The following is a 27,457-nucleotide window of genomic DNA, read 5'->3' on the forward strand; positions in this document are numbered from 1 at the left end:
ATTGCACAAAAATAATTTAGTCCCATTGCCTTCATGCTGAACTTACACACGTATACTAGATGACATTTAGAATACATTACTTGTGAAAACAATGGAGTAAACTATAAGAAAGATGAAATCAGTATATGAGTGTTCAAAATTCATTAAGAGCGAACTAAAAAGGTACGTATCCAATGCATCTCTTATCACTTCTCTACCCTATACGTACTAAGTATGAGACTTCGCTGTCCCTCAAGACTTACTCAAAAAAATACAAGGCTATATTCATAATTGAGCATTACTTCACTAGATAATAATGAAATTACTTATAATGTGGAAAATGTCTAAAATTAGAAATAACATAAACATCTAGTTGAGCTTACATGCTCAAAACAACTAATAGAAACACAAACCAGAGAGCATTTAATATTCTGGAATAGTCGACTACATAATTATCAAATTCTAAAATAAACGTCTATTTCCTTGAAACTGAACATTCTAATAGAAATCATTTTCCAGTTCGTCGATGTTTACTTCCTCATAGTTCTCGAGGTCTACAAGAAAATACAAAAAAAAAAAAGAGTAGGTTGAGTAACGAACACTCAGCACTCTCAACAGGTAGCACCTACACCCCTGCTAGGTCATGTAGATATAATATAATATATTTTAAAAGTATTTGTACGCTTATCACATCCATGGTAATTAAAAATCCTAACAAAAGCTTGTTACATATAATATTCTTGAATGGTAATGTAAACTTGTTGTTCATGGCATAACATAGTCAAGCTTAATAAATCTTAGAAGTGTAAAACATTTCATACTGGCTCATAAACAAGTACATGTAATATCCAAATTCTAAGTACTTAATTTAAAGAATAAACCCTTTCTAGGAGGGCAATCAAGAGGTTTTTAGATTACTGCTTGACCAAATAACATATGAGTTATTCAGCCAAACACATAACTACCATAACCATCCATAAACATATCAAGACTATAATTCCTATTATCCATTTCATGACCATTTAGAATTTTGCATAACATAAGCTCATCTCACACATCACATGCATATTTCTTTCCATGTGGTAAATCATACCACTCATTTCATATTTCATAGCATCATAATGTATTTCAAGTAGGCATACATGATCTATTTTACATATAACAAAGTAACACTTTTATTTGAGAACAGCTCATATTTAACATTTTGAAAACACATAGGAGCAAGTACCACATACCTCAAATTGCTTACACGAAAAAATCTTAATGTGTCTCGCACTTATTTCATACTTATCAGTACATGTATACCTTATTGTACTCTATAATCTTAAAGTTCATATTCCTATTCTAAATAACCCTAAAATTCATGTTTGGATGTTGTATAAAATGTGCTTGAAAAGTTTTCCAAAATGAAAAGTTTTGCCCTTGTAGAAAGTTTCCTTTTATTAAAGATTACTTTAACTTAGTTACCCAAGAAATAATTTTCCATTTTTTTTTATAAACAAGCCCACATGAATTTGGGCCAAAATTAGGTTAGGACTTGGCCCTAAAACTAAGGCCATCAATTAATTAGGCTTTTTTTTTAATTTAAACTTGGGTTTGAAAATTAATTTGGGCTTACAGAAACTGTTGGACTAATTTGACAATACTGGGCTAATGTAATAAAATTGATTTGCTAAAAGTAGCATTGGACTTAACCTATTAAAAGAAGATTCATGACAACTAAAACTTAACTATATTTGCGCCTTATTATTCTATGACTAAGGCCCCGTTTGGAACTTAAGTTTTTTGGAAATTTGTCTAAAACTTTACTGTAGTGTATTGTAGAAGTTTTTGAAAAAAATTTTTAAGATGAAAAACTTTTTTTCCCTTTTCTTTTTTTCCTTTTTTTTTTCTCTTTCTCTTTCTCTTTCTCTTTCTTTTTCTTTCTTTCCTTTTTCCTTTCTTTCCTCTCTTCTTTTTCTTCTTCCTTCCCCTTCCCCCTTCCCTCCCTCGTTACCTCTGCCTCCCCAGCAGCCATGGCCCTACCCATTTTTTTTTCTCTTTCTTTCTTTTTTCTTTTTCTTCTTCCTTCCCCCTTCCTCTTCTCTCCCCCGCCACCTCTGTCTCCCACAAGAAACAACAACCAGCACGCCCAAATTTTTTTTCTTTTTCTCTTCCCCTCTTCTCCGTCTCTACTCCCTTCTCCCTTTCTACTCCCCTTCATCCTCCCCCCCTCTCCCTCCCGAAGCTAGAGAACCAGCACCCAAGCCCTTTTCAAATTTTTTTTTGCTTTTTCTCTCCCCCTCTTCTCCATCTCCCTCTCCCTCTTTGCCCAATCTGGTCGCGTGACCAGAGGGTGGCCAGGGAGGGGAGGGGGAGAAGAGGGGGAGAGGGGATGCGATCTGGTCGTGGGAAGGGGGAGGGTGGCGATTTGGTCGTGGGAGGGGAGGGGGAGCAGAGTGGTCGTGGGAAGGGGGAGGGTGGCCAGGGAGGGGAGGGGAAGAAGAGGGGGAGAGGGGAGGGAAGGAGGGAGAAAGGAAGGAAAAAAAAGGGAACACCAGCGCCGGAAGTGGCGGCGGAGGTGGTGGCCGGCGATGAAGGTGTGGTGGATTGGGATAGGGGAGAAAGAAGAAGAAAAGAGAGTTTTTTGTGTATTAGATATTTTTGAAGTGTGTAGGTTAAAAAATTTGATAAGTTTTTTTGGGTTCCTATAGTTAAAGTTGTTAAAAAACTAGTAGCAAACAAACTAGCCAAAAAACTTGGGTTCCAAATAGGCCCTAAATAAGAGTCCCAAATATAAATGTGGTAACTTTAATTCTTTGGGCATAATACACAAATTTGTTTCATCTGCTTAGAAGACTTAATAGGTCCAATAAGCATTTTAGCCCAATGTAAATTTTTTTGTTTATAACTGATTTTAAATTGACCAATAGTGGCGCAATAGACATTTAGTTCAAATAGTCCTTTATTTAATCTTAACCTTGAAAGAAGATCCAGCCCATAAATACTATACAAACACCTTGTCAAGTGCATACCTTTCTATTACGTTCTCTTTCTCTTGCATTAAGCATCGCTGCCTAAGACAATAGAATTCCTATTAAATTACTCATTTAAATCGATTAAGTTAATGGAAAACCTTATTTACAGCCACAAACTGAAAATCTGGTAAATGTAGCAGTGTAAACAAATTCTTTTAATAAGTATGACTCAACCTCAATTATATCAACCAAAAAATGAAAGCAATATATTGAAACAGGCACTCAAAGTCAAAAACACATTAATAAACTAGGGCATAAAAGTGATTAAAAAAACAAAGGCATAACTGATATATGTTTAAACTCACATCTCCACCTGTTTTATACATAACAACATCATCAGTAGTTTCAAGGACTTGCGCACCATTGCATAGTGTCATTTCTCTGTTATTGCAACTTAGAACAATTTGTTTTATTGCAATTATACAAAATTTGTTCCTTGGCCTAATATAGCATTTAAAATAGCTTAAAGTACTAAATTCAAAGATCTTTAATTGCACAAAAATGATTTAGTCCCATTGCCTTCATACTGAACTTGCAAGACGTGTATACTAGATGACCTTTAAGAGTACATTACTTATGAAATCAATTGAGTAAACTATAAGAAAGATGAAACTAGTATATGAGTTTCAAAAATACATTAAGAGCAAACCAAACAGGTATCTACTTAATGCTTCTCTTGTCACAGATCTAGCCTGCACGTGTCAGGCACAAGATATCCGTTGTATCCTCAAGGTTCACTTGAGAAATACAAGACTACATTCGTAATTGAACAATACTACAGTACTAAATAACAATGAAATTATTTATAATGTGGAAGATGATTTTTTAATATTAAATATCCAGTTGAGCTCACATGCTCAGACAGATAACAAATATTTAATATTAACAAATAGTCAACTTCATAATTATCAAATTCTAAACCAAATACCTATTTCCTTGAAACTAAACATTCTAATAGAAATCATCTTCCATTCCTTGATGTAAACTACCTCATAGTCCTCAAGTACAAGAAAATAAAAAAAAAATGGGTTGAGTGATAAATATTCAACAGGTAGCACCTACACCTTTGCTGGATCATTCAATTGTACTATAATAAATTTTGGTAGTATTTGTCCACATATCACATGCATAGTTATTCAAAATCGTAACCAAACTTGTTACATAAAATACTAGTGTGTGGCAATTTTAAACATCTTACTCACGGCATTTCATATCAACTTATAAACAAGTACATGTAATATCTAGTTTCTGAGTGACATCAAGAGGTTTTTGGACTATCACTTGATCATAAATCCTAACGTGAGTCAATCAGCCCAGCACAATAACTATCATGATTGTCCATAAACATATCAGGATTATAGCCCCTCTCGTTCATTTCATGCCTATTCAGAGCTTTGCGTATCATAAGCACATTTAACATATCACATGCATATTTCTTTTCCTTTGATAAACATGCCACTCATTTTATATTTCACAGCATAGAAAAGTATTTCAAGTAAGCATACATGATCCATTTTACATATAACAAGGTAATACTTTTGTTTGAGAAAAACTTATATTCAACATTTCGAAGAGACAAAGAGGCAAGCACCACCTATCTCAGACTGTTGATGTGAAAAGATCTTAATGTGTTTCATTGATTTCGTTCCTATAAGCACATGTATACCTTAATCAGTATGTATTCTATACTCTTAAAGTACATGTTTCTATTCTGAATAACCCTAAAATTCATGTTTGGAAGTTCTACAAACTGCTTGAAAAGTTTGCCAAAATTGAAAGTTTTATATTTTTAGAAAGTTTCATTTTATGAAAGGTTGTTTTAACTTAATTACCCAATAATTAATTTTCTATTTTTGAATAAATGGGCCAACATTCATTTGGGCCGGATTTAGGTTCGTGCACTACAAGAAAATTGGTCATCAGTGACAACTTTTCTCTGTGACGAAAAAAAGTTGTCACAAAAGTGGATCCTTTATTGACGACTTTCTAACTCGTCACAAACCTCTAATGGGAGCCAACTCATTTGTGACGACACTAGTAAATTCCCACCAAGATTTAGCAAGAGCGCGGGAGTGTTTAGAACACACAATAGTGACGACATTAAGAACATCATCACTATTGCTTGCCCTATTTACGGACGACTTTTTGTTGTTGTCACTGATCACTAAAAAAAAAGTTATTAGTGACAACATTTTGTAGTGATGACAATAAGTCGTCACAAAAGGAGGTTCTTTAGTCGCGACACCTAAAGTTGTCACAATTGCATCAAAGCAACTAAATGTTTAGTGACGACCCGTTATTTTCGTCACAAACTACACTGCAAGAAATATGGTCATAATTGCTCAAAGCAACTAAGTTTTCAGTGACGACCTTGAAAAATGTTGTCACTAAAATGATCTATATAGTGACAACTTCTAATATCGTCACTGTCACTCTACCGATTCGGATTTAGTGACAAGAATTAATCGTCACTGTTTAAAGTACTTATTTCTAAGTCACTTTCATTAATTCTACTGTGCCACCCTAACTTTTGCGATTTAGCCCCAAATGTTGTAAAAAATTCCATTAATTCCATTATGATACCTTAACTTTTACAATTTAGCCCCATATGTAGTACACCGATGTCTTTAATTCTATTATTACTCCTTAACTTTTGTAATTTAGCCCCATATGTAATTCACCAATTTCATTAATTCTACTATGACACTCTAACTTTTGCAATTTAACCCCCATATGTAATACACCAATTTTATTATTTCTATTATGACACCCTAGCTTTTACAATTTAGCCCCTATTTTTTTATTAGGAAATTGCGAATGGTATCTTGATAAACTATGCATAAATATTTTATAATTTTCTCAAACTTAAGTAATAATTTGTTATAAACTCTAAAGATATATCTTTCATTACAATAGTTTTAAGGCAGGCAGGTCTTTTTATCAATGGAATAAGAAATTTATGCCAGATTTATCCTTTGTACTACATGCCAAGTAGTATTAGCAAAGGAATTAACAAAATAGCCTTCAGGGAGTGTAGTTTATGGGCAAATGAGCATTATCTATTCAAAGTACCAACTTTTTATGCGCATTTTACTCGCAAACATATAATTTATGATAAATTTATAAATGTTTGTAAGTAAAATTCAAAAAGTGTTACACTGATTTCTTACAAAACGAAAACTGGCAGGTTATCTTTTCGACATAAATTAAATTTTTTTTTAAAAAAAAATGGCCCATAAAGTACCAACTCTTTGTGGGTTTCCTCCATTACATGAACAAATATTTTGCTCTTTATGGGCATTTCACTCTGAATCATTTAATTTATGTTAAATACATAAATGTTTGTAAGTAAAATTCAAAAAGTGTTGCACTAATATTTTTATGAAAGGGAAACTGGTAGGTTTTGTATTTAACATAAATTAAATATGTGAAAGCAAAAAAAAAAAAGAAATTACCCATAAATCTATGGGCCTGTTTGGAACCTGAGCTTTTTGAGGGTTTGTCTAAAACTTTACTGTAGTGCACTGTAGAAGTTTTTGAAAAAATTTTGTAGAAGTTTTTGTAAGGTGAAAAACTTTTTTGTAGAAGTTTTTGAAATGTTACTGTAGACGTTTTTTGGATTATTTTTAGAGGTATTTTTAAAACATATTTTTGAGTATTTTATAATTTATAGTTTTTATATTTTTATATTCTTAAACATTTATGCATTTATAATACATTTATAAATATTTAGAAATAAATATATTTATATATTTATATAAAAATATATAAATGTATTATATTATATATAATACGTAAAATACATATATTTATAAATGTATAAATGTATAATTAATATAAATGTATAAATTATAAATGAATATTATATAAATGTATAAATTATAATTTATAAATGTATATGATGATTATGTATAAATGTATTAATATAATTAATATAAATGTATTAATATTATGTATAAATGTATAATTAATATTGTTTATAATTTATAATTTTATTGTTTAAATATTTATATGCATTTATGCATTTATAATACATTTATAAATATTTATAAATAAATATATGTATATATTTATAAATAAATATATGTATATATTTATATAAAAATATATAAATGCATTATATTATATATAATACATAATATACATATATTTATAGATGTATAAATGTATAATTAATATAAATGTATATATTATAAATGAATATTATATAAATGTATAAATTATAATTTATAAATATATATGATGATTATGTATAACTGTATTAATATAATTAATATAAATGTATAAATGTATTAATATTATGTATAAATGTATAGTTAATATTGTTTATAATTTATAATTTTTATTGATTAAATATTTATATATATTTATGCATTTATAATACATTTATAAATAAATATTTTTATATAGTTATATAAAAATATATAAATGTATTATATTATATATAATACATAATATAAATATATTTACAAATGTAATAATTGTATATTATTATAAATGAATATTATATAAATATATAAATTAATATATTATAAATATATAATATTATGTATAAATGCATTAATATAATTAATATAAATATATAAATGTATTAGTATTATGTATAAATGTATAATTAATATTGTGTGTTAATATTATGTATAAATGTATTATGTTATACATAATACATAATATAATTGTATATAAATATATATACATAAATGTGTAATATATATAATATGTATTATATATATTAAATATATAATATATAATATTTATATAAATGTATAATTACATATTTATATTAATATTAATTTATATGGTATATAATATTTATATAAATATATAAAAATATATTTTAAATAAAATAAAATATTTATAATATGTTTAAATAAATATATAATATTATAAATATATAATATATATAATAAATTTTTGAGGGTGAGGGACTCAAAAATTCAAAAAGATCTTTTGAGGTTACCGGCGGCGCCGGAATAGGTGATCGGCGCCGAGTGAGGTGGTGGAGGCGGTGTCTGGTGTGGTGGGTTGGGTGAGGGAGGAAGAAAAGTTTTTGAGAAATTTTTTGTGTATAGATTTTTGAAATGTGTAGGTAAAAAACTTTGAAAAGTTTTTTGGGGTTCCTGTAGCAAAAGTTGTTAAAAAACTAGTAGCTAAAAAACTTGGTAAAAAACTAGGGTGCCAAACAGGCCCTATATCTTGCAAATCTATTACAAGAAATTTGGTCATTAGTGACAACCAATTGTTATTCTGTTTTTGCTCTCTAATGATTTTTTTAACTATTAGGAACTCAAATTTTGTCATGTAAATTAACATTAGTGCAATAATTTGAAGTGAAATTAACCATTTGAAACAAATCATCTATCCTTATTATAAAATAAAAAAATTCTGGAGTTTTGGGCAAAAATAATGAAAAGAAAGATAAGTAAGTTGTAATTTAGTTCACAATTTTGCGAAAGTGATATCAATATTAATATGGGATCAACTGTTTGATGTCATAAAAAAATTACCTATTATGAATATTTTTACAAAAATATTTAAAAGTTGCAAGTAATAATATATTAGTAAAATATTAATTCAAAACTAAAAAACTTGGGTTGAAATTTTGGTACGAGTAGGGGGGGAAATGTAAGGAATTGAAATTTCATTCAAAGTCAATAGTTTGAGGAGAAGCGCGGAATTGACTTGAACACTTAGTGAAACCAACAACTCGCGGTCATGTTTAGTCATTCACCGAACAAAACACTACCAGCCATGAGCCAACAGCCAACAAGCAACACTTAGAACCAAAAAACACACTGCTCCTCATCTCTGCCGAGAACCAAAAAACACACTGCTCATCTTTGCCGGAAACATCTCCTCGCCGAGAACCAAGAAACATCTCCTCGCCATCTGCTAATCGATCTTGGCTCGGAAATGATGAAATAGAAGACCACATTTAGCAACTCTCTACAAAAAAAGGTATGCTGATTCTCTTTTGCCTCCCTAATTTTCCCCCAAATGGTTTGCCCTAGTTAATTTTTTTGCCAAAAATTTCAGTCCAGTTTTTTGGGTTTCATTTGATTTATGGATGGCGGCATCTCCTCCTTTTGGAATATGATTACTTGTGGGTTTTACCCTTATTAATTTTTGGTCAACATTTTCTTGTACAAGATAAAAGGCTTTAGTGGGATTGGATTGTGGGTATGTATGGGTTCGTAATAGGCCGCGGAAGGCAAATGCAATCTTGTATTTTCATTACCTAAATTCTGACCCTGAGGGACTTTTTAAGATCATTGTTTTTTTGGCACCATTAAGAATTTCAGTTTGAAGAATTTGTTGAATGTATGGAACTTAGCATTACTACTGCTACTGTATTTGCTCAAAAGATGAAACTTGATTTTACCTATAAAATCTGTTAACGAATGCTGTAATTAATGAGCTTTCGCTTGGATGTAAACAATCTGACTGATGTTGAAAAGTAGAGTGCCCGCACATCATGTTGGTAGTGCTTTTTCATTTTTATTCCTTCTTCACTTTTTAGTTTTGTTTCATTGTTTTGTGTTATTCATTTAGCTTTTGGAGTTTGTATGTTTGACTTGAACACCTAATGAGTGATAAGAGCTGAAGCAGTTTGAATTTAGAGGAGTCCTTAGAGCGACAGGATTGAGTCTTAAGAGAAAAAAAAAAGGGTTTATGGGGCTGGAATAACTGTTTACTGGGGAGGGAAACCTATTTGATTCGAGTTTGTTGGTCGTAGTACCCTCTAACCAAAAAAACAAAAAAATCCAGTGTTGATTCTCTGCCAGAGTCATTAAGCAAATTAAGACAGCATCTGACAGGCTAAGCTGGACTAAGTTCGATGCTTATCCATCCATTAACCAGGTTTTGTTACTTAGTTGGACAGATTCTGATAAACTTAACTAAAAAGTGAGAATGAGTGAAAGTTGAACACTGTAGGGGCACATAATCCTTGTTTGCTTGTGGCACAGAATACTGCTAATTAATATACATACAAAAGAACATCAATGGCGGCACATTATCAGAAACCAGTCATATATCTATATGTATTTTTTTTAAACCTGTAACTGTAGGGTTCTAGATAGCAGTACAATCACCGCGCCAACACAAATATTTAATGTCCAAAACTGTAACTAAACAAGACAAATAAAACATTAAACCCAACTCAAAAATTGCAACATCTTAATACTAGTTTTGCAAGTAAAATGTTACCCTCCCAAAGACGCTAATAGTAGAAAAATTAGGCAGTAGTAGCCGCCTGGGCAGCAACCCTTTTCCTTTGTTCCTCTATAACTGACAACTTGATACCTTTGCCCTTTGGAAGAGACACCCAGGGCTTTGCACCTTTTCCAATGATGAAGACATTACCAAGACGAGTAGCAAACTCGTGACTTGTGGCATCTTGGACATGGATGGTCTCAAAGCTTCCCTTATGTTTCTCTCTATTCTTGATTACTCCAACCCAACCTCTGTTCCTTCCCCCAGTCACCATGACAACATTCCCAACATCAAACTTGATGAATTCAGTAATCTTGTTGTTCTCCAGGTCAAGTTTGATGGTGTCATTGGCCTTGATGAGTGGGTCTGGGTAACGAATGGTACGACCATCATAGGTATTCAGGTATGGAATGCCCTTCTGTCCAAACTGTACTGATCGAACCTTACACAGCTTAAACTTTGCCTTCTCATCCCTGAAACTTCTGGTTTGATTAGCTGGCCCTGGCTATGTTGCTAACTAAGCTGATTGTTTGTGTGTTTGTGTGGCCCGGGATACAGTAGTGCTTGCCAAGAAAATCTCACAAGACTCCAGAATTAATTTCAGTCAAGGTTACCATCTTAAATTTGCTTTTGGTTAAAGTTGACCAAAAGCATTGCACACAGTCTTATTCAGCTTGTAGGACGAGTTTGTGTCTTGCATTGCACACAGTCTTATTTTAATTCCTATCTGCCTTACATTGTGTTTTGCATTGCACACAGCCTTCTCACATGCTTACATTGTGACATGTTTGAATTTAGTAATAGCTGTGTTGTATTTTGTTTAATTTTTATTATTGTTGTATGGGAAGATTAATTTCCTATATTTATTATATGTGTTGTTGTAATATCATGGTTGCATATTTTTTTGTGTTAGGATCAACGGTGCTTTTGAAAAAACATGGATAGGAGTTGGATGACAATTAAAGATTACTTGCATCCTAGATATTTGGCAGGAGTGAAAGAATTCATTGAGTTCGCTTATTTAGGCAAGGATCCCACATATAAGCTCCCTTGTCCATGTAAAGGGTGCAACAACTTTGAGGATCAAACTATGGAGGTCATGAAAAGTCATTTGTGTGGGGGAATTGTTGAGAGCTATACTAGGTGGGTATATCATGGTGAAAGGTTTGAGGATTCTGATGAGGATGAAGATGATAACATAGTTTTAGATGAAGAAAACAGTGAGTCAGATGATATTCAAGAAATGTTAAATGACGTTGGTACTGCAAACTTTGGTGAGAATTGGAGAAATTCGGGGGAACATAATAGGGATATACCAAATAAGCAAGAGGGGGAAGCAAGTAAGTTTCTTAGATTATTATCTGAAGCTGAAAAAAGTCTCTACCCGGGTTGTGATAAGTACTCAAAACTTTCCTTTGTTGTCCATATCCTTCATTTGAAAACTATGAATCGGTGGACTTGCAAATCCATCGATATGCTACTGAAATTCCTCATTCAAGTCTTTCCCATGGCATCAATTCCTAGCTCATACTATGATGCAAAAAATTTAATTCATGAGCTAGGACTCAAGTGTGAAAAAATACATGCATGTGAAAATGATTGTGCACTTTATTGGAAAGAAAATGAAAGCCTCGATCACTGCCCAAATGAAAAATGTAAAGCGCCTCGTTATAAATCCTCGAGTTCTAAAATTCCTAGAAAAGTGCTAGGCTATTTCCCCTTAAAATCAAGGTTGCAAAGACTATTCATAAACAAGGAGATAGCTCAAGATATGAGGTGGCATAAAGAGAGACGCGTTCCCAAGGAAAACACAATGACACACCCTGCTGACTCAATAGCTTGGAAGGAGTTTGATAACACTCACCCATCTTTTGCCAAAGATCCTCGTAGTGTTAGGTTGGGGCTTTCAACTGATGGTTTCAATCCCTATGGAAACATGAATAATGCATATAGTATATGGCCTGTAATCCTTGTTCCTTACAATCTACCACCTTGGAAATGCTTAAAGGACCCTTTTTTCCTGTTATCAATGATTATTCCAGGTCCTAAGTGCATAGGAAATGCTATGGATATAATTTTTAGGCCTCTAATTGATGAGTTGAAAGAGTTTTTTGACACTGGCTTTGAGACTTATGATGCAGCCGTGGGAGAAACATTTATGTTACGGGCCGCTCTATTGTGGATTATAAGTGATTTTCTAGCATATGCCTATTTGTCAGTGTGAAGAATGTGTGTGAAATTTTGTTGAGTACAATAATGGGTACGGGACACAAAAATAGGGACACTTGGCAAGCTAGAGAGGATTTGAAGGAAATGAGATTGAGGGACGAATTGCATCTTTAAACTCGAGGGGATTCAAAGGTGATGCCTGCTGCATGCTACACTCTTTCCCGTAGCGAAAAACAAAAACTATGCCACTTTTTGAGCTCACTCAAGTTCCTCGATGGATTTGCCTCAAACATATCTCGTTGTGTTAAGCCAAATGAGTGCCAAATTTCAGGGATGAAGAGTCATGATTATCATGTATTCTTGCAACGTCTACTTCCATTAGCAATTAGAGGCATGCTGTCAAAGGATGTTTCCCAAACTTTGGTAGAACTAAGCAATTTTTTTAGGAAAATTTGTTCCAGGACTCTTTACGTAGATGAGTTAGATGCACAGGAGAAAAACATTGTTGTAATACTCTGCAAACTTGAAAAAATTTTCCCTCTAAATTTCTTCGATGTAATGGTCCATTTAATGGTCCATTTACCTGCTGAAGCAAAACTTGCTGGCCCAGCACAATACCGGTGGATGTTCCCATTCGAGAGGTAGTGTAAAGGCTATTTTAAGACTGAATCTTATGTTGCTTCATAGGGTCCTACTGCTATGACATCTTATGGCTGCATTTTTGTGACACAGAAAAATGGATCAATACAAAGGTTATGTGCACAACAGAGCTCGACCAGAAGGATGCATTGTTGAGCGTTACTTGGATGATGAATGTCGAACATTCATTTCTAGGTACTTGCACAATGTTCCTACAATATTTAATGAACCAGAAAAAAACACAGAATGCTTTGAGGCTGCTGGAAATTTGTCTATTTTTTCTGGAATGGCTCGGCCTTTTGGGGCAGCAACATTTTGTTGCTTAAGTGAATCAGAGTTGATGAAAATACATTTATTCATCTTGAAAAATTGTGAAGAAATTGATGATTACATAAGGTAATAAATTTATTACCTTATACATATGAGAAGTGTTATATGTTTAGTCAATTATAGCACTAACCGTAGCACATAGATAACTAATAATACTATTGTATAGGATGCACAAAGAATTGCTTCAGCAGCAAAATGTGTCGAATGTAGAGCAGATGCACGATTTAGAGTTTCCAAAGTGGTTTGAAAAGCGTGTAAGTATGGAACAAACTACTAGGAAACTTATGGTATTTATATAGTTGTTATTCTATTCAATCATGCTAATTTCTTATTTGGGTTGTATAGGTCACTTACATGCATACACAAGGCAGATGCTGTGATGAATTGTTGTCTTTGGCCAAAGGACTGGATTTTAGAGTGATCAAATATCCTGGTTGTAATGTCAATGGATTTAGATTTCATACCAAAACACGTGAGGTAGACAGAAAAACCCAGAATAGTGGCATTATGGTGAAGGGTGAGCATGCTGATGTAGAAATAAACTTCTATGGTGCTATTACAGATATCTTAGAGGTTGAATACTCCTTTAGTCAAAGCCGAGTAGTTCTATTCAAGTGTGATTGGTGGGACTTAAAAAATAGCTCATGTCTTAAAATAGACAAACAGAGTAATCTAAGCAGCATCAATTTGTCAAAAAAATGGTATATAGACCAGCCATTTGTATTCGCTTCCCAAGCTGAACAGGTCTTTTATGTAAAGGATATGAGGCTTGGAGGTGATTGGCATGTTATCGAGTCAGTCTGTCCTCGTTCATCATATGCTGTAGTTGAAAAGGATGAAGATAAATCATGTGAAGAGGAAGAGGCTTATCAAGAAGATTATCTTGAAGACCTAATTGGGGTTCAAGAGAATGTCGATTTGTCTAACTTGAGAAGAGGCGATATGCTAGCTGATGAAGCTATAGAAACTGGCATCCTAAATTCTGATTCTTCGGCTAAACGTGCCAGGAAAATGGATGATTTTTTTGTTGACGATGATGAGATTCAGCAATTGAGCTGGAGTGAAGATGAAAGTGAAAAATTTGTGGAAAGTGATGACTATGAGTCTGACTAAACGATGTTGTAAATAACATTTTCAGTTTCTATTTATAGTTACCATGTAACTTTTGATTCATATCAAGTGTATTTCTTATCTTGAATTATTTTTAGTCACTCTTAACTTCTAATTTGCAATATCTATTGTAAAATACAAGGCATATTAATTAAGTTCCTCCTTTGATTGCTGGTAATTGTACCATGCCATGGCTTTCTAGACATAGTCTAAATGCATCGCTGACTGATATTTTTTTCTTCGATGTAGTTACATGGCTGGACCAGGGAAGAAAGGAAAATGTCCTATGCGACCAACTCGAGGTGCTGAAATGCCTAATGCAGCAGAAGCTAGAGAAAAAATAGGTGAACAAGTAAGGAAAATTGACTCAACTATGTACTTGTACCTTCACTTCTTTATACCATTGGTTCTAACCAATTAAGCATCTGCCCTGCTGTGTATTTCTTACTTCACTGTAGCAAGTTGGTGTCCCAAAAGGTAGTCTGGCTAGCAATGCCAATAATGGTGCTGAATTCAGCCTATCTAGAAAGTCAGTTCAAATTCGCCTATTTGATGAGACTGAGGTTAGTTCTTACTTTTGGTAGCTGGCAATATTCGAAAAATCACTTTCTAATGTGTAGTTGGCTGGATTTTAGGGTCCTACTACCTCAAATGGTCGCAAAATTGCTACAAGATCATCAAGACATGAGTTGACAACTCCCACATCTGTTCAACAGCAAGATACTACTCCATCTTCAGTACAAGTCGGATCTAACCAGTCCATTGGTTGTGGAAGTGACCAGAATAATGAGAGCGAGGATGTTCAACAGAATGATACTGGTATATAAGATTTACTTGTAATTTATATTACACAGCTACTTTCATGTCAGATTTTTCCACTCACATCCATTTAACTGTGTACTATGTTTTGGTAGATGGCATCAATGTAACTAGGAAAAGAGGATATACTCACAATATTGCACTGTCCAGGGAAAAGAAGGCCGGCAAAAAGGTAAAAGTCCAGGTCTCTGAAGTTAGTGGAAGAGTAATTGGAGAAGGGGCACAACAATATATCTCAGAGGCAAGTTGTGTCATTCGCAAATATGGCAAATGGAAAGCAGAAAAATGGTCCAAATTCCAAGAATCTGATAGAGAAGGAATGCTAAAACTTGTTAATGTAAGTGAAATTGGTTTGAAGGCTTGTTTTTCTTCTTGACTTGGGTACAAATAGTTTTGCAACATGTCATTTATGCACTTTTTCTGACATTTATAGAATTTTTCACTCATATTTCAGAATAGTTTTGCTTATGATGAAGGAGAACATGTTAAGCCAGCACTTCTTAAGCAGTTAAATATACAGTACAGAAGTCGATGATACAATTTTCACATGATTTTCAAGAAATTTAGTACAAAAGAGGAAGCACTTGCAAATCGTCCACAATATGTTCAAGAATCTGATTGGATTTACCTTTGTGACTATTTCTGTAGTCTAAATTGTATGGTATAGAGTCCGACTTTTGATCATTTACTTTTGAGCTTCTCCATGTTTTTTTCGTGTGAAATTTTGATCACGGCTGAACTTGATAAGTGCAGAAAATAAGTGAGAGGAACAAGATCAATAGATCAAAGCAAAAAACTGCTCATACAGCTGGAACAAAATCCTTTCTTCGTCATAAAGCTGACCGGGTAATTGATTATCTTGAAGACATGTCTTTTGGATTGCTTGGACAGGTTATTTAACTTTTTAATGTAACAGGAAGCACAAGAGGGGAGGGAAGTTGGACCAATAGAACTTTATGATATCACCCACTACAGCAAGAAGAAGAATGCAATGGTTGACGAAACATTTGCTATGAACTTAGTAAGAAAAATGGAATTGGTAATCTAATATTGTTGTACAAGTCTTATCAACGTCTAACTTCAGAATTTACCTTTGTGACAGAGCATGATGAAGGAGAAAAAGTTGGAATCTGAATCCAGTGGTGCAAATAGGACTGAAGAAGACATTTCCATTGAAGTAACTGGACGTGTAACCGGATATGTACATGGCCATGGTCCCTCCAAAGCTGGAATAATTGCCCAAAAGCTCGCAGAGATAGATGATTTCAAGAAAAGAGCAGAACAAGCAGAGAAGCGCTCAGCTGAGTTGGAAATAACAGTCCAATCTCAACAACAACTTATGGAGAAGCTTGTGAACCAGCAAAGTGAAATGCAGAACCAACAAAGTGAAATGCAAGATCTCCTTAAATCTTTGAAAGCACAGCTGCAAGCCAACAAGCAAGTTGATGAAGGCACATCTGAACGTACTGCTTGGTAAGCAATTCTAAACTATATATACTTGTCTAAATAGATATAATGGCTGCTATGGTTTAAAGTTAACATAAGTTATTGAAAATTAGTTATTGATAGGGTACAATATTAACTTGTAATATCAAGACTGAGGATATTAGTGAATGCTTGTTACTTTTGTTGTTTATTTAGCAATTAGAGATTGTTTTGCTTTTGTCGCCTAAATTGCAATGTTGCTGTCTTTTGACATCTACATATTAAAACAAAGAAGTTTAGAATGGCGTAACATAAAACTTACAATCCAGATAAAACTTACAGCTTGCTTTCAAGGTCTTCTATGCACCATTTAATGGCGTAACATAAAACTTACAATCCAGATAAAAAATAAATTCAGATTTCGTCCTTAAAATTTTGTCCAACTGGTACTACTTTTGTTTATCAGTTCTTTCTTCCCCCTCCTCCTTTATTTTCCCTTAAATTTATTGTGTTAATATCAATATTATCTCTGCTATGAAGACATTTCGTTGCTTTTTTCATTTTCACTGGATCTACTGGAATTTGTTTAATTTGCTGTTACACCAAGCCTGCGGTAGCATATTTCTGCATCTATTTGCACTTAATGCGGGCGAATTGTAACTTTATTTCACATGTTTGTTTTCATTTTTATTTTTGCCGGAGTTGTCCGAATTGCAATTTTGTGTTTTTCGCCCCCTCGCATGGCAAGAGTTTGAGTAGAACATTCATAAATCATAATTCTCTGTCAATTCTGCAGCCGCATATGTAGCTTGACACGTTTGCATGACTTACTGATGATTTAAAGCTACTGCTTGGACAAATCTAGAAGAACTTTAAACTTATGGAACAATAACGTTGGTATTGATTAATGAATATGATACGGTGTTTAATCCCAGAATTAAATACATTAGCTGCAGGCATATTCTCTATTCTGATGTAAATTACTTCCTCGACATCTAAAGAAGCTTAAACTGATATACTGATGTCTTTATTTGCACTGATTCCTGCTTTGCGGCCCAAATGAAGGAGAGGAATTTTACTGAAACTTTTGAACCAAATTCCCAGAACCACACACGCACATAATATTTAATAACTCGTTAGTGTTTTTATGCACTGCTTATTCTTAACTGATCTTAAAAAGCATTTTCTCTTTGTGACCATGAACTTTCTTTTTGTACTGTTAGTCATTTATTTTGTATTCTGTATCCTGTATATTCAGATTTCAAGGTCTTCTATGCACCATTTAAATTTTTTTATCATCTACTAATAACTTTACTACTTTATTGCAGATATATTGCTCATTTTGGAGGTTTCGAAGAAAATTAGCAGTACGGCTTACATGTCGACTCAAAAACTATGGTTATAGTGTTGTCTTAGGTTTAGAAAATGTTTCGGTAGCACAGAAAATGTTTTGAGACTTGAAATATGTTTTTTAGTGCAGCCCTGACTTATGAGTAGTATTTGTTCTACTGAAACTTATGAAAATATTTGTACTATGATGTTGCACTTATTTATGATATTTGAATATTTAATATGTTATTCTGGCATTTTCTATTGTAATGGGTGCCTACGTTTGTTATTTATTAAACATTGCCGATGTTTTCATTTTTTAGATATTATTGTAGTAGGAAAATCATGTGTAAGGTACTGTAAATGAGTAGTATTTTTTCAGGCAGAATAGTCTTTATTGACAATTGTTATTGTCACTCAATCAAAACTGTCCATTGATAAGGGACTATAGTCACAGTTGATAAGGGGTTTATTGACAACAAAGTTGTCACTAATTCCCATATACCCTCACTACCGTTCCTTCATGCACCATTGACAAGAAAAGATGTTGTCACTAGATTTATAGCTTTTATTGATGATATAGGTTGTCATAAAAAAGTTTTATTCACTGACGACTTTAGGGTCATCACTGTATACTTTCTGCTTTTACTGACGACCTATATTGTCATTAAAAACTCTCTATTCACTGACGACTTTAAAGTTGTCACTGTTTACTTTTACCGACGGAGATTCAGTGACGACCCTGCGACAACCGAAATGTTGTCAATAATGGTCATCAGTGACTACTTTTTTATTTTTTGTGGCGAAAGGTAGTTGTCACTGATGGCCAAAATTCTTGTAGTGGTGCTTGGTTCTAAGACTAAGATAATCTATTAGTTGAATTTTTTTTAAAATTTAAACTTGGGTTTAGAAGTTAATTTGAGCTTATAGAAGTTATTCTTGGCTCAATTTGCTAATACTAGGCTAATTGAATAGTTTTACTAAAAGAAGCATTGAGCTTGATCCATTAAAAGAAGATTTATGACGATTAAAACTAAGCTGTATTTGTGCCTTATTATTTTATGACTAAATATGAGGCCCAAATATAAATGCTACAACTTTTAATCTTTGGGTCTAATAAACAAATTTTATGTTGATTTTCTTAGAAGACTAAATAGGCCCAATAAGAATTTTGGTCCAATGTAAAATTTTCTGGTTATAACTAGTTCCAAATTGACCCATAGTGGCCCAATAGACATATAGTTTGAATGGCTTTTATTTAATCGTAGCCTTGAAAGAAGAACCAATTTGTAAATATTTGGCCTAAGTTTTTAAGTTGGTAACCCATTTACAAAAACTCAATAACTAACTTGACCAATTTAACTTAAAACTGTGACGACCCCACTTCTCCCTAAGGCGAACCAGAGGGTTGGCGGGTCGCCTGCCCAGCTCTCGCCAGGACTCACACAAGCAAACCGACCAATTATCCACGTATAACTTAAACCAAAACACAATTCGCCATCCGAACATGCCAACCTTTAAGCGACTTGAATACTAAAACACATTAACTTCAGAGATAACCTTACCATTGAACATCCACCCGTTCACTCCTAAATACATCTCTGACCAGATCACCACATAATCTCAAATATACAATACAAACCACACAGTAAGTTCATGAAGCTCAGATAAAATTCATACAAGCCAAATCTTAGGGTTTGCACTTTTCCAGCTTCAAGTGGCAACCCAAAACGAAGATACAAGTATGATTCGAAATAACATTTACAAAATGATAAAATAGACTTCAAGTCTCTAGATTTCCGAAACCTGTTAAGGAAAACAAATATCGTGTGGTGAGTTAAAGCTCAGTGAGGTTCCGAACACATAGGCAACAAGAAAATCAATGCATTCATTACATATAACCAATAATTCAAGAGACAAATACAAATAAAGTAATAAACACGTTCATGAAAAGGATACGGGCTCACAGGGAGCCATATGTTCGTTCGTTCGTTCGTTCGTTCGTTCTCCTGACATTTCCCCTTATTCCTCCAGTCATTTGCAAAACGCATTTTGTATAAGTAAAACCCCTCGTTCATTCATTCGTTCATTCCTTTCATTCACCCCGTCCCTGGCTTTTGGCCAGGCTCCACCAACCTACAGGGTAATACTCGAGTATACCGAAACGTTCACCCAGGTCCCTAATCGCTCGACCGAGTCCGACTGGCTCGAGACGACCGGTAACAAGGGGCAATGGCCAGTTCAGCCCAAAAGGGCTTACATTCATGCACAAGTAATATGTCAATCATTCAATCATTAAAATTTCATAATCATTTAGGCTAAGTGCGATAAAGTACACACTCGCCTTGAAAACTCGTTTTGACAATCATTGAAAGCATTTAACACATTATCAAGCAATAAGATCAAGCCAATAAGCCAAAGAAATATAACAAATAAGGAACACTCACCAAGAGTGAAGTTCAAAGGTCAAGCCGGGAATCGTAGTCCAAGTCCTCGCTAAATCCTAGAAATCCAAGTTTCAAAAACTATAAGTTTTACCAAACAAACTCTTGTTTTATATATAAAAGGTTATCTTATAAAACTAATTTAATTTCTCGAAACAAGTTATTAAATTTCTAAAAATCGAAGCTAGTAAAGAAATAAAATGTTTCGTGTGATTTCTTTTAAAGATATTTCCCTCTAAAGGCAAACTATAACCAAATTGCTTCAAATGGGTTTTCTTGCCAAATAAGTTTTCTATGCCATTTATTTGAAATTATTCAAATCTAGTATTTTTTTCCAAATTTCCTTTAAAACAACTAGTCAAGAATAGTTTTATGAAAACTTAAAGTTTAAAGGTTAAATACAATTACTCTCTAAAGGTAATAAAACTAGTTTAAGCAAAATAAAAGAATTAACTAGTCGGCAAGGGTGTAAAAGTCCCGATATCTAAATTTTAATATTAATGTACCATACTATATATATATATATATTTACAGCTTGCTATTAAGACAAAATATACCTACAAGGCTTGATTTAAAGGTATTTGAATTCAAGAGATTAAAATGGACTTTACGATTCCAATTCATATGCACATTGTATTCCAAGTTGCCAATATAGCTAAAACGCAACTCAAATATAAATCTCGCTAGGGCTTCATCAATCATTAGCCCTAGGTCTCAACAGATTTTATTCCAAACAAAATTCAGCAAAGGAAGTCCAAGGTATCACAACAAATTCCAAATCACAAATCGTGGACCTTCAAATTGCATTTCAACCAATCACTTGAACAAATTCACCAAAAATTAAATTATTGCAAAACTACTCAAATGGTCAAGAGCTTCATCAATCATTAGCTCTTGACAACCAATTCTCACTTCAAACACCAATCCATTCAAAACAAGAATAAAACTACAGCCAACTTGGCTCCCGAGTAGTTCTGAAATTCAGATTTTATTTTCTTGATCCGGTAGTCAAGAAAAACCCAGCAAAATTCAATCCAAGGTGTCCATTAAACCTTTGACTTTTACTTGCTAGATTCACTAAACATATAGCTTATAATCTGACCAACCCAAATTAAAGCAAATAATACACAAATCCAACAAATAAACTCACTAAAAGTCCCAACCAATTCAGCCATGCTGGAAAATATTTTCCTTCAAAATTTGCTTTAGTTCATGTTCCAATACACCCAGCTTTTCAAGTGTTACAATCAAAATTAGGCTAATTAAACAAATCAGTCTTTAGTCATGCTCGGCAGAAGATTGACATCAAACCAGAATTTCTTAGGTTCTTTAATTCATCAATTAACTTCATAGAATTAACATGCAGGGTCTTAGACATCATGAACATTGAGTTTCACTCGGCTACTTACACTTGAGAGCTCAAGTGATCACAAGCAAACAGAATTTCAGTTGCATTACCATACCATTCTTCTCGGCAGAATCATGCACAACCAAAACAGAATTTTCTAATCTCATTAGTTCCTTATCTGACAATATCTTCAGCTGAGGCCTTTTTTTATTTTGCCCTTAAAACACACATGCACAATTTCTGGGTTAATTAGTTAACAAGTCAGTCCAGAAATCAGCTCGGCAGCAATCAATTTCCTCAAAACAGAATTTTTCCTAAGCTTCTCAATGCGACATCCGAACACTTAGATTAACATGCATGACCTTGAACATCATGTTTAGTGTTAAGTAACCGCATACATGAGCTCAGATTACCTCAGGGAAAAATTTTAAAGCTGCAATTCTAGTTCGGTTACTCGGCAGTCTGCATAATCAAAATTCCAGCAGCCTTGATCTTAGTTTTTCCGGATTTTTCCTTGGATTATACGTGGATTTAGATGCTCAAGATTAACATGCAATAGCTTAGCCTCTGATTAACATTTTTAGTTTAGAAATCGATTTCAATAACAACATCTTTCAGCCAAGATTTCCAGAACTTAGTCGATCATCCACGGTAGCTTAAATGTGACCAGATGTTAAGTCCATTAAAATTTTTCTAGCTAATCCCTGCTCATTCGACAACTGCAAAGCTTAATCAACCTCTTAACCAGTTTCATTGGAGTTCAGAAATCACCTCACAGCAAGCTAAGTTGTCGGACAGAAAGTTAGAAAAGTTTCCTTCCTCTCGGCTCTCACACACGAAGCAGAATCTGGTTGCAGCTGGTGGTTGTTGGTTTAACAAAGATGGTGATGGTCAGCAGCTCCTACGCCCTCCACTAGCTCTCCCCTTTCTTTCCTCTGACTCACGAACAGAAATGGTAGATGTGTAGCTCGCCCTCTCGCTTCCTCTCGGTCGATGATAACAAGGAAATGGTAGGATGTTATCTGTTGTAGGGAGTGTGCAGAGGTTATGAGGTGAGATTGTGGAATGGTGCTGCGGTTTTTGAGGGTGGTTGAGTGTCGGCAGGGATGGTGTATTGCAGTGGTGAAGGTGCCGGTTGGTCAGGCTTGGGCGGTGGTGTGTGGAAGTGGTGAAAGTTGTGGTTGGCCGGCTGGGTGGTGTTGTGATCATGGTGTCCGGGGAGCTGTTTGGCTTTGCAGAAAATGGTCATGGCCGTGGGTGATGTTGTGAAGCTGTGAGGGTAATTTAGACTTTTCACTACTTCTCCAATTAGCCACTTAAGTCCTTGGTCCTAGCTTAGTTCCAAAAATTGTCCCCAAAAGTGATTTGAACGCCTAATTGAATCGCTAATCTTGCAAGACTTTGGTTATCGAAATTTTAGGTCCTAAATATAGTTAGAGTACTTGTATTATTTCTATCTAAAATTTATTGATTACGAATTAGTATTAAGCTTCCTTTAATGCTTAACATTCTTGTTTGATTAATTAAACTATTAAAATCAAGTTTGACCAATATATATAAATCTAACATTTTATGTTAATACGAAAAATTTAATCTAGCTCTAAAAATCTTAACTTAGTTTAGCGGAACCAAGGAATTCATAACTTAGAAAAAATTATATAAGTTTTCACATAAACGTGTTTTTACGTACTTAATTGCAAACAAGTAAAAGTAGTACTAGGACTTATTAAAGAATAAAAGGAATGCAATTGACATACGAAATGTTATTTATATAAGCATTTTCAGGGTTCTCACAAAAACAATCCAACCAATTTGACTAAAATAACTCGACCCATTACAAAATGAGTTTATTTTTCCCCAAATCAGAAAACCCTAAATTCTAACTCTAATTTTGCAAACCATACCCCATCATTAACACCATAATCAACAACATCATTTTCAACGTCATCATCATCTCTATCGCTAGTAGCAAAAGCTGCTAGCCTGTGAAGCAACAATAGTAGCAGTAGCTGCTTTGGAAACCACTTGCTACTTGGTGGCTATGGCATTTAGCAGCCACAGCTACTATAGCTTGGCTGGCTATTCTTGGAACAAGAGTCGTTGGCCTTCTATTGATAACGTTGAGGGAGGTGGAAGGTCACTAAACCCTCCTTCTTCTTCTATGTTCTGTTTGCTTTTTTCTCTCTCTATTTTTTTTAGAATCACCCCAACATTAACATGCCCATTTTGTTATGGCCCTAGGCTTCAATTTCTTTATAGTTTGACCTCAAAAAGTCTTAAACTTGAAAACTTTCTTAGTTTCTTTTATAAACTCTTCAACAATGAGTTTACCAATTAATCCAACAATAATTCCTATGCTAGATATGAATTTTCCTATAATTTTAATGGTCAAAAGATATACAAACATAATCTATTACGTTCAACAAAATAACAAGCTTGAAATTGACTAACCTAAGAAGATTTACTTGTTTAGATGTGTGTAGATGATTGCCCTATGTGAGTCTTCAATTGATCGCATCTCTCTTCTCCTCTTTATTACTTTTAGTTCTGATAGAGGAAGAAAAGAAATTGAAAAGTGTCATAGGTTATTCCTAGTGGCTCGATGATATACTACTTTATAGAAGTTAACTGCTAGTAACTAACCTATTTCACTCACACACTAACGCATGCTCTTTACCCATTAGTACTAAATCTTTGTTAGTTAAGAGATAGTATGTAAAAATTTACTAATCCACTTCTAAGCCTAAGAATTTTATTGTGACTACAATTTAACCTCTTCTTATTTACTAACATACTTTACTTTTACTATTTATGAAATAAATACATAGATAGATAGAAATTTTACGAATATTACATTCTATCTCCTTAAATAAAGTTTCATCCTCAAAACATAATATCTTGTTCAAACAGGTATGGGTATTGTTTTCTTCCATTGCATCTTATGGTGTATGATTTGTCCACTATACTTTGACATAGGGTATTGCCCTTCTTCTCAAAACCTGATCTTTGCAATCCATGATCCTTAGTGGAACTTTTTCCGCCAACAAGTTTTCCTTCACTTCAATGGTTTGGTCTTCTAACATATGAATTGGGTTGGATACATACTTCCTTAGTTGTGAGATATGAAAAATGATGTACACCCTTGACAGGGAAGGCAAAAAGGCCAATCAATAAGCTAGAGTCCCAATTCATTTTAAGTATTTTGTGAGGCTCCCACATAGCTAGAAATCAACTTACCACTCTTCCCAAAACCTCATCATCCCTTTAGTCGGGAATATTTTAAAGTATCTTTTTTCTCTTGATTGAAATTCTAGTGGTCTCCCTTTTAAATCCATTGAGCTTTTGCTTAGATTCTAAGCTATTTAAGCTTTTTGCAAGTGACCTTGACCTTTTCGAGGGTTCTTTCAACTAAATCAGGGCCAGTGATATGTTTCTCATCTACAACATCCCAATATAGTAGAGATCTTTATTTTCACTCGTACAACACCTAAAATGGAACCATACCAATCCCATTGTGGTAACTATTATTGTAAGAAAATTCCATTAGTTTCACTAGCCTATCCTAACCATTTGAAAAATTCAAAGTATAGGCTTGTAACATGTCTTCAGGTATTTAGATAAATCTTTTGGACTGTCCATCCATTTAGGGATAGATGGTTGTGCTTAATCTCAGATCCATTCCCTTGACCTATTTGTAAGTTGACCAAAACCTTGAGATAAGTCTCAACGCTCGATCAAACACTATACTTATTGGGAAACCATATAGGCAAACTATTTCCTCCATGTACATTTCAACTAATCTCTCTGTAACCAACCTATTTAGCATTGGTAGGAAATGAATAGACTTTGTCAATTAGTCAACAATAACACAAATAGTATCAGTATTGTGAACTGTCTTGCGTACTCCTATTATGAAATCTATGGTCACATATTTCCAGTTCTATTGTGAAATCTCTAAGGTTGCCAATAATCTAGCAGGTCTCTGAGACTCAGCTTTAAATTGCTGAATCACTAAGTACTTAGCCACGTACTTGGCTATTTCTCATTTCATTTCACTCCATCAAAAATTTTTCTTAGGTTCTAGTGTATCTTAGTGTGTGGACCCGAAAATTATTTTTGTGACAGCCCCATCTCCCCCTAAGGCGAACCAAAGGGGTCAGCGGACCGCCTGCTCAACTCTCGCTGGAACTTAGTCGTTCACTTCAATCATCAATCGAAACCAGAATAAACCAAGAATAAACATAACAATGATCCAAAACTTAAAGCAAAACTTATATACATTACTATCTCAAAAGGAAGTACAAATATCGAATATACAAAGGTTTTCAATTCACCATACATCCAGCCTGTGCCGAGCACTGGGGCGAGAACCATTACAAAATCAAAGAACTAGATTAGGCTAGTCTATACAGAGCTCTCATCCTGGTTCGTCGTCCCATGTTAAGGAAAACAAAACTAAAGGAATGAGCTAAAATCTCAGTGAGGTTCCGAATACATAATCAAACAATCAATTCAATACACTAAACATAGAGTATCAATAGTTCAAGAAACATTTACAATGGAAAGCGATGATAACACATTAATTAAAAGGATACGGGCTCACATGGAGCTATTCATTCGTTCATTTGTTCGTTCGTTCTCCTGTCTTTCCCCTTATTCCTCCAATTATTTGAAAATGCATTTTGATAAGTAAAACCCTTCATTTCATTCATTGCCACTCGTTCATTCATTTCATTTCACCCCCTTCCGGACGTTGGCCGGACTCCACCCGACAATAAGGTAATACTCGAGTATACCGAACGTTCACCCAGGGTCACTAAATCGTCCGATCGAATCCTCTTCTGGCTCGAGTCGATCAGTAACGAAGGGCAGGGCCCAGTTCAGCCAATGGCTTACATTCATGCATATATAATCATTCAATCATTGAAAATTTCACATTCATTTAGGTCGAGTGCGATGAAATACATACTCGCTTAGAAAACTCGTTTTTAGCAATCATTGAAAGCATTTAACATTCAATCAAATATCCATAACATGGAACAAGGCATATAGTCAAGAGTAATATAACAACAAGGAACACTCACCTATTTAAGCAAAATAACGTCCAAAGTTTCCTTCCGGATAATACTCTCAATCACCGAGGAACCCTAAGAATCAAACGAACACATTATGCTTCAACCATCAAAGATGTAAGTGAGTCCAAGACAAGTCGAATACGTACTAGTACAAAATATAAATATGGTTTTGGTAGTGAAAAGAGTACATTAAAACCAAAGGATATAAGTAAAATATTTGTAAAACTTAAACTCACTTGTAAAACTTTAAAATCGCTATTTGAGTCGAAATGGTAAAAAAAACGTAAATACCCTAGATGGTTCACATGGTATTTGCTCTCAAGACTTACTCAAATTGCAAGTATATCGACCAAGTTCTCGAGCGTAAATTTGGGCAGCATGCCCTTTGTATTTACCTATTTTCCAGCCATTTATGGCTTCATTCTTTTCCTCAATCAAACCCAAAGTCATATACAAAATCATCTCAATTCAATAGCCATTCCATAGGCTCCAAGTCATACAAGTACAAAAATCAAGTTAGGAGCATGTGCGGAAATGAAGGTTGAGTCAAGAAACAAA

At 34.0% G+C, this 27,457-nt stretch overlaps 2 protein-coding genes across 2 annotated transcripts; one reads left to right on the top strand and one right to left on the bottom strand.

Annotated features, from left to right (window-relative positions):
- Window positions 1–10,233: 10,233 nt before the first annotated feature.
- LOC113693540 (small ribosomal subunit protein eS4-like) lies at window positions 10,234–10,828 on the bottom strand. The gene is made up of 2 exons (XM_027212080.2): window positions 10,794–10,828; window positions 10,234–10,693 (listed from the first exon to the last, which is right to left on the bottom strand). The coding sequence occupies exons 1-2, from the start codon at window positions 10,826–10,828 to the stop codon at window positions 10,234–10,236; spliced, it is 495 nt and encodes a 164-aa protein (XP_027067881.1).
- A 320-nt stretch (window positions 10,829–11,148) lies between these two features.
- On the top strand, window positions 11,149–12,435 carry LOC113693539 (uncharacterized). The gene has a single exon (XM_027212079.1). It carries the CDS (start codon window positions 11,149–11,151, stop codon window positions 12,433–12,435), a length of 1,287 nt encoding a protein of 428 aa, XP_027067880.1.
- The last annotated feature ends 15,022 nt before the right edge of the window (window positions 12,436–27,457 follow it).

Source organism: Coffea arabica, chromosome 6c, assembly GCF_036785885.1.
Source record: "Coffea arabica cultivar ET-39 chromosome 6c, Coffea Arabica ET-39 HiFi, whole genome shotgun sequence".
Classification (NCBI taxonomy): Eukaryota; Viridiplantae; Streptophyta; class Magnoliopsida; order Gentianales; family Rubiaceae; genus Coffea; species Coffea arabica.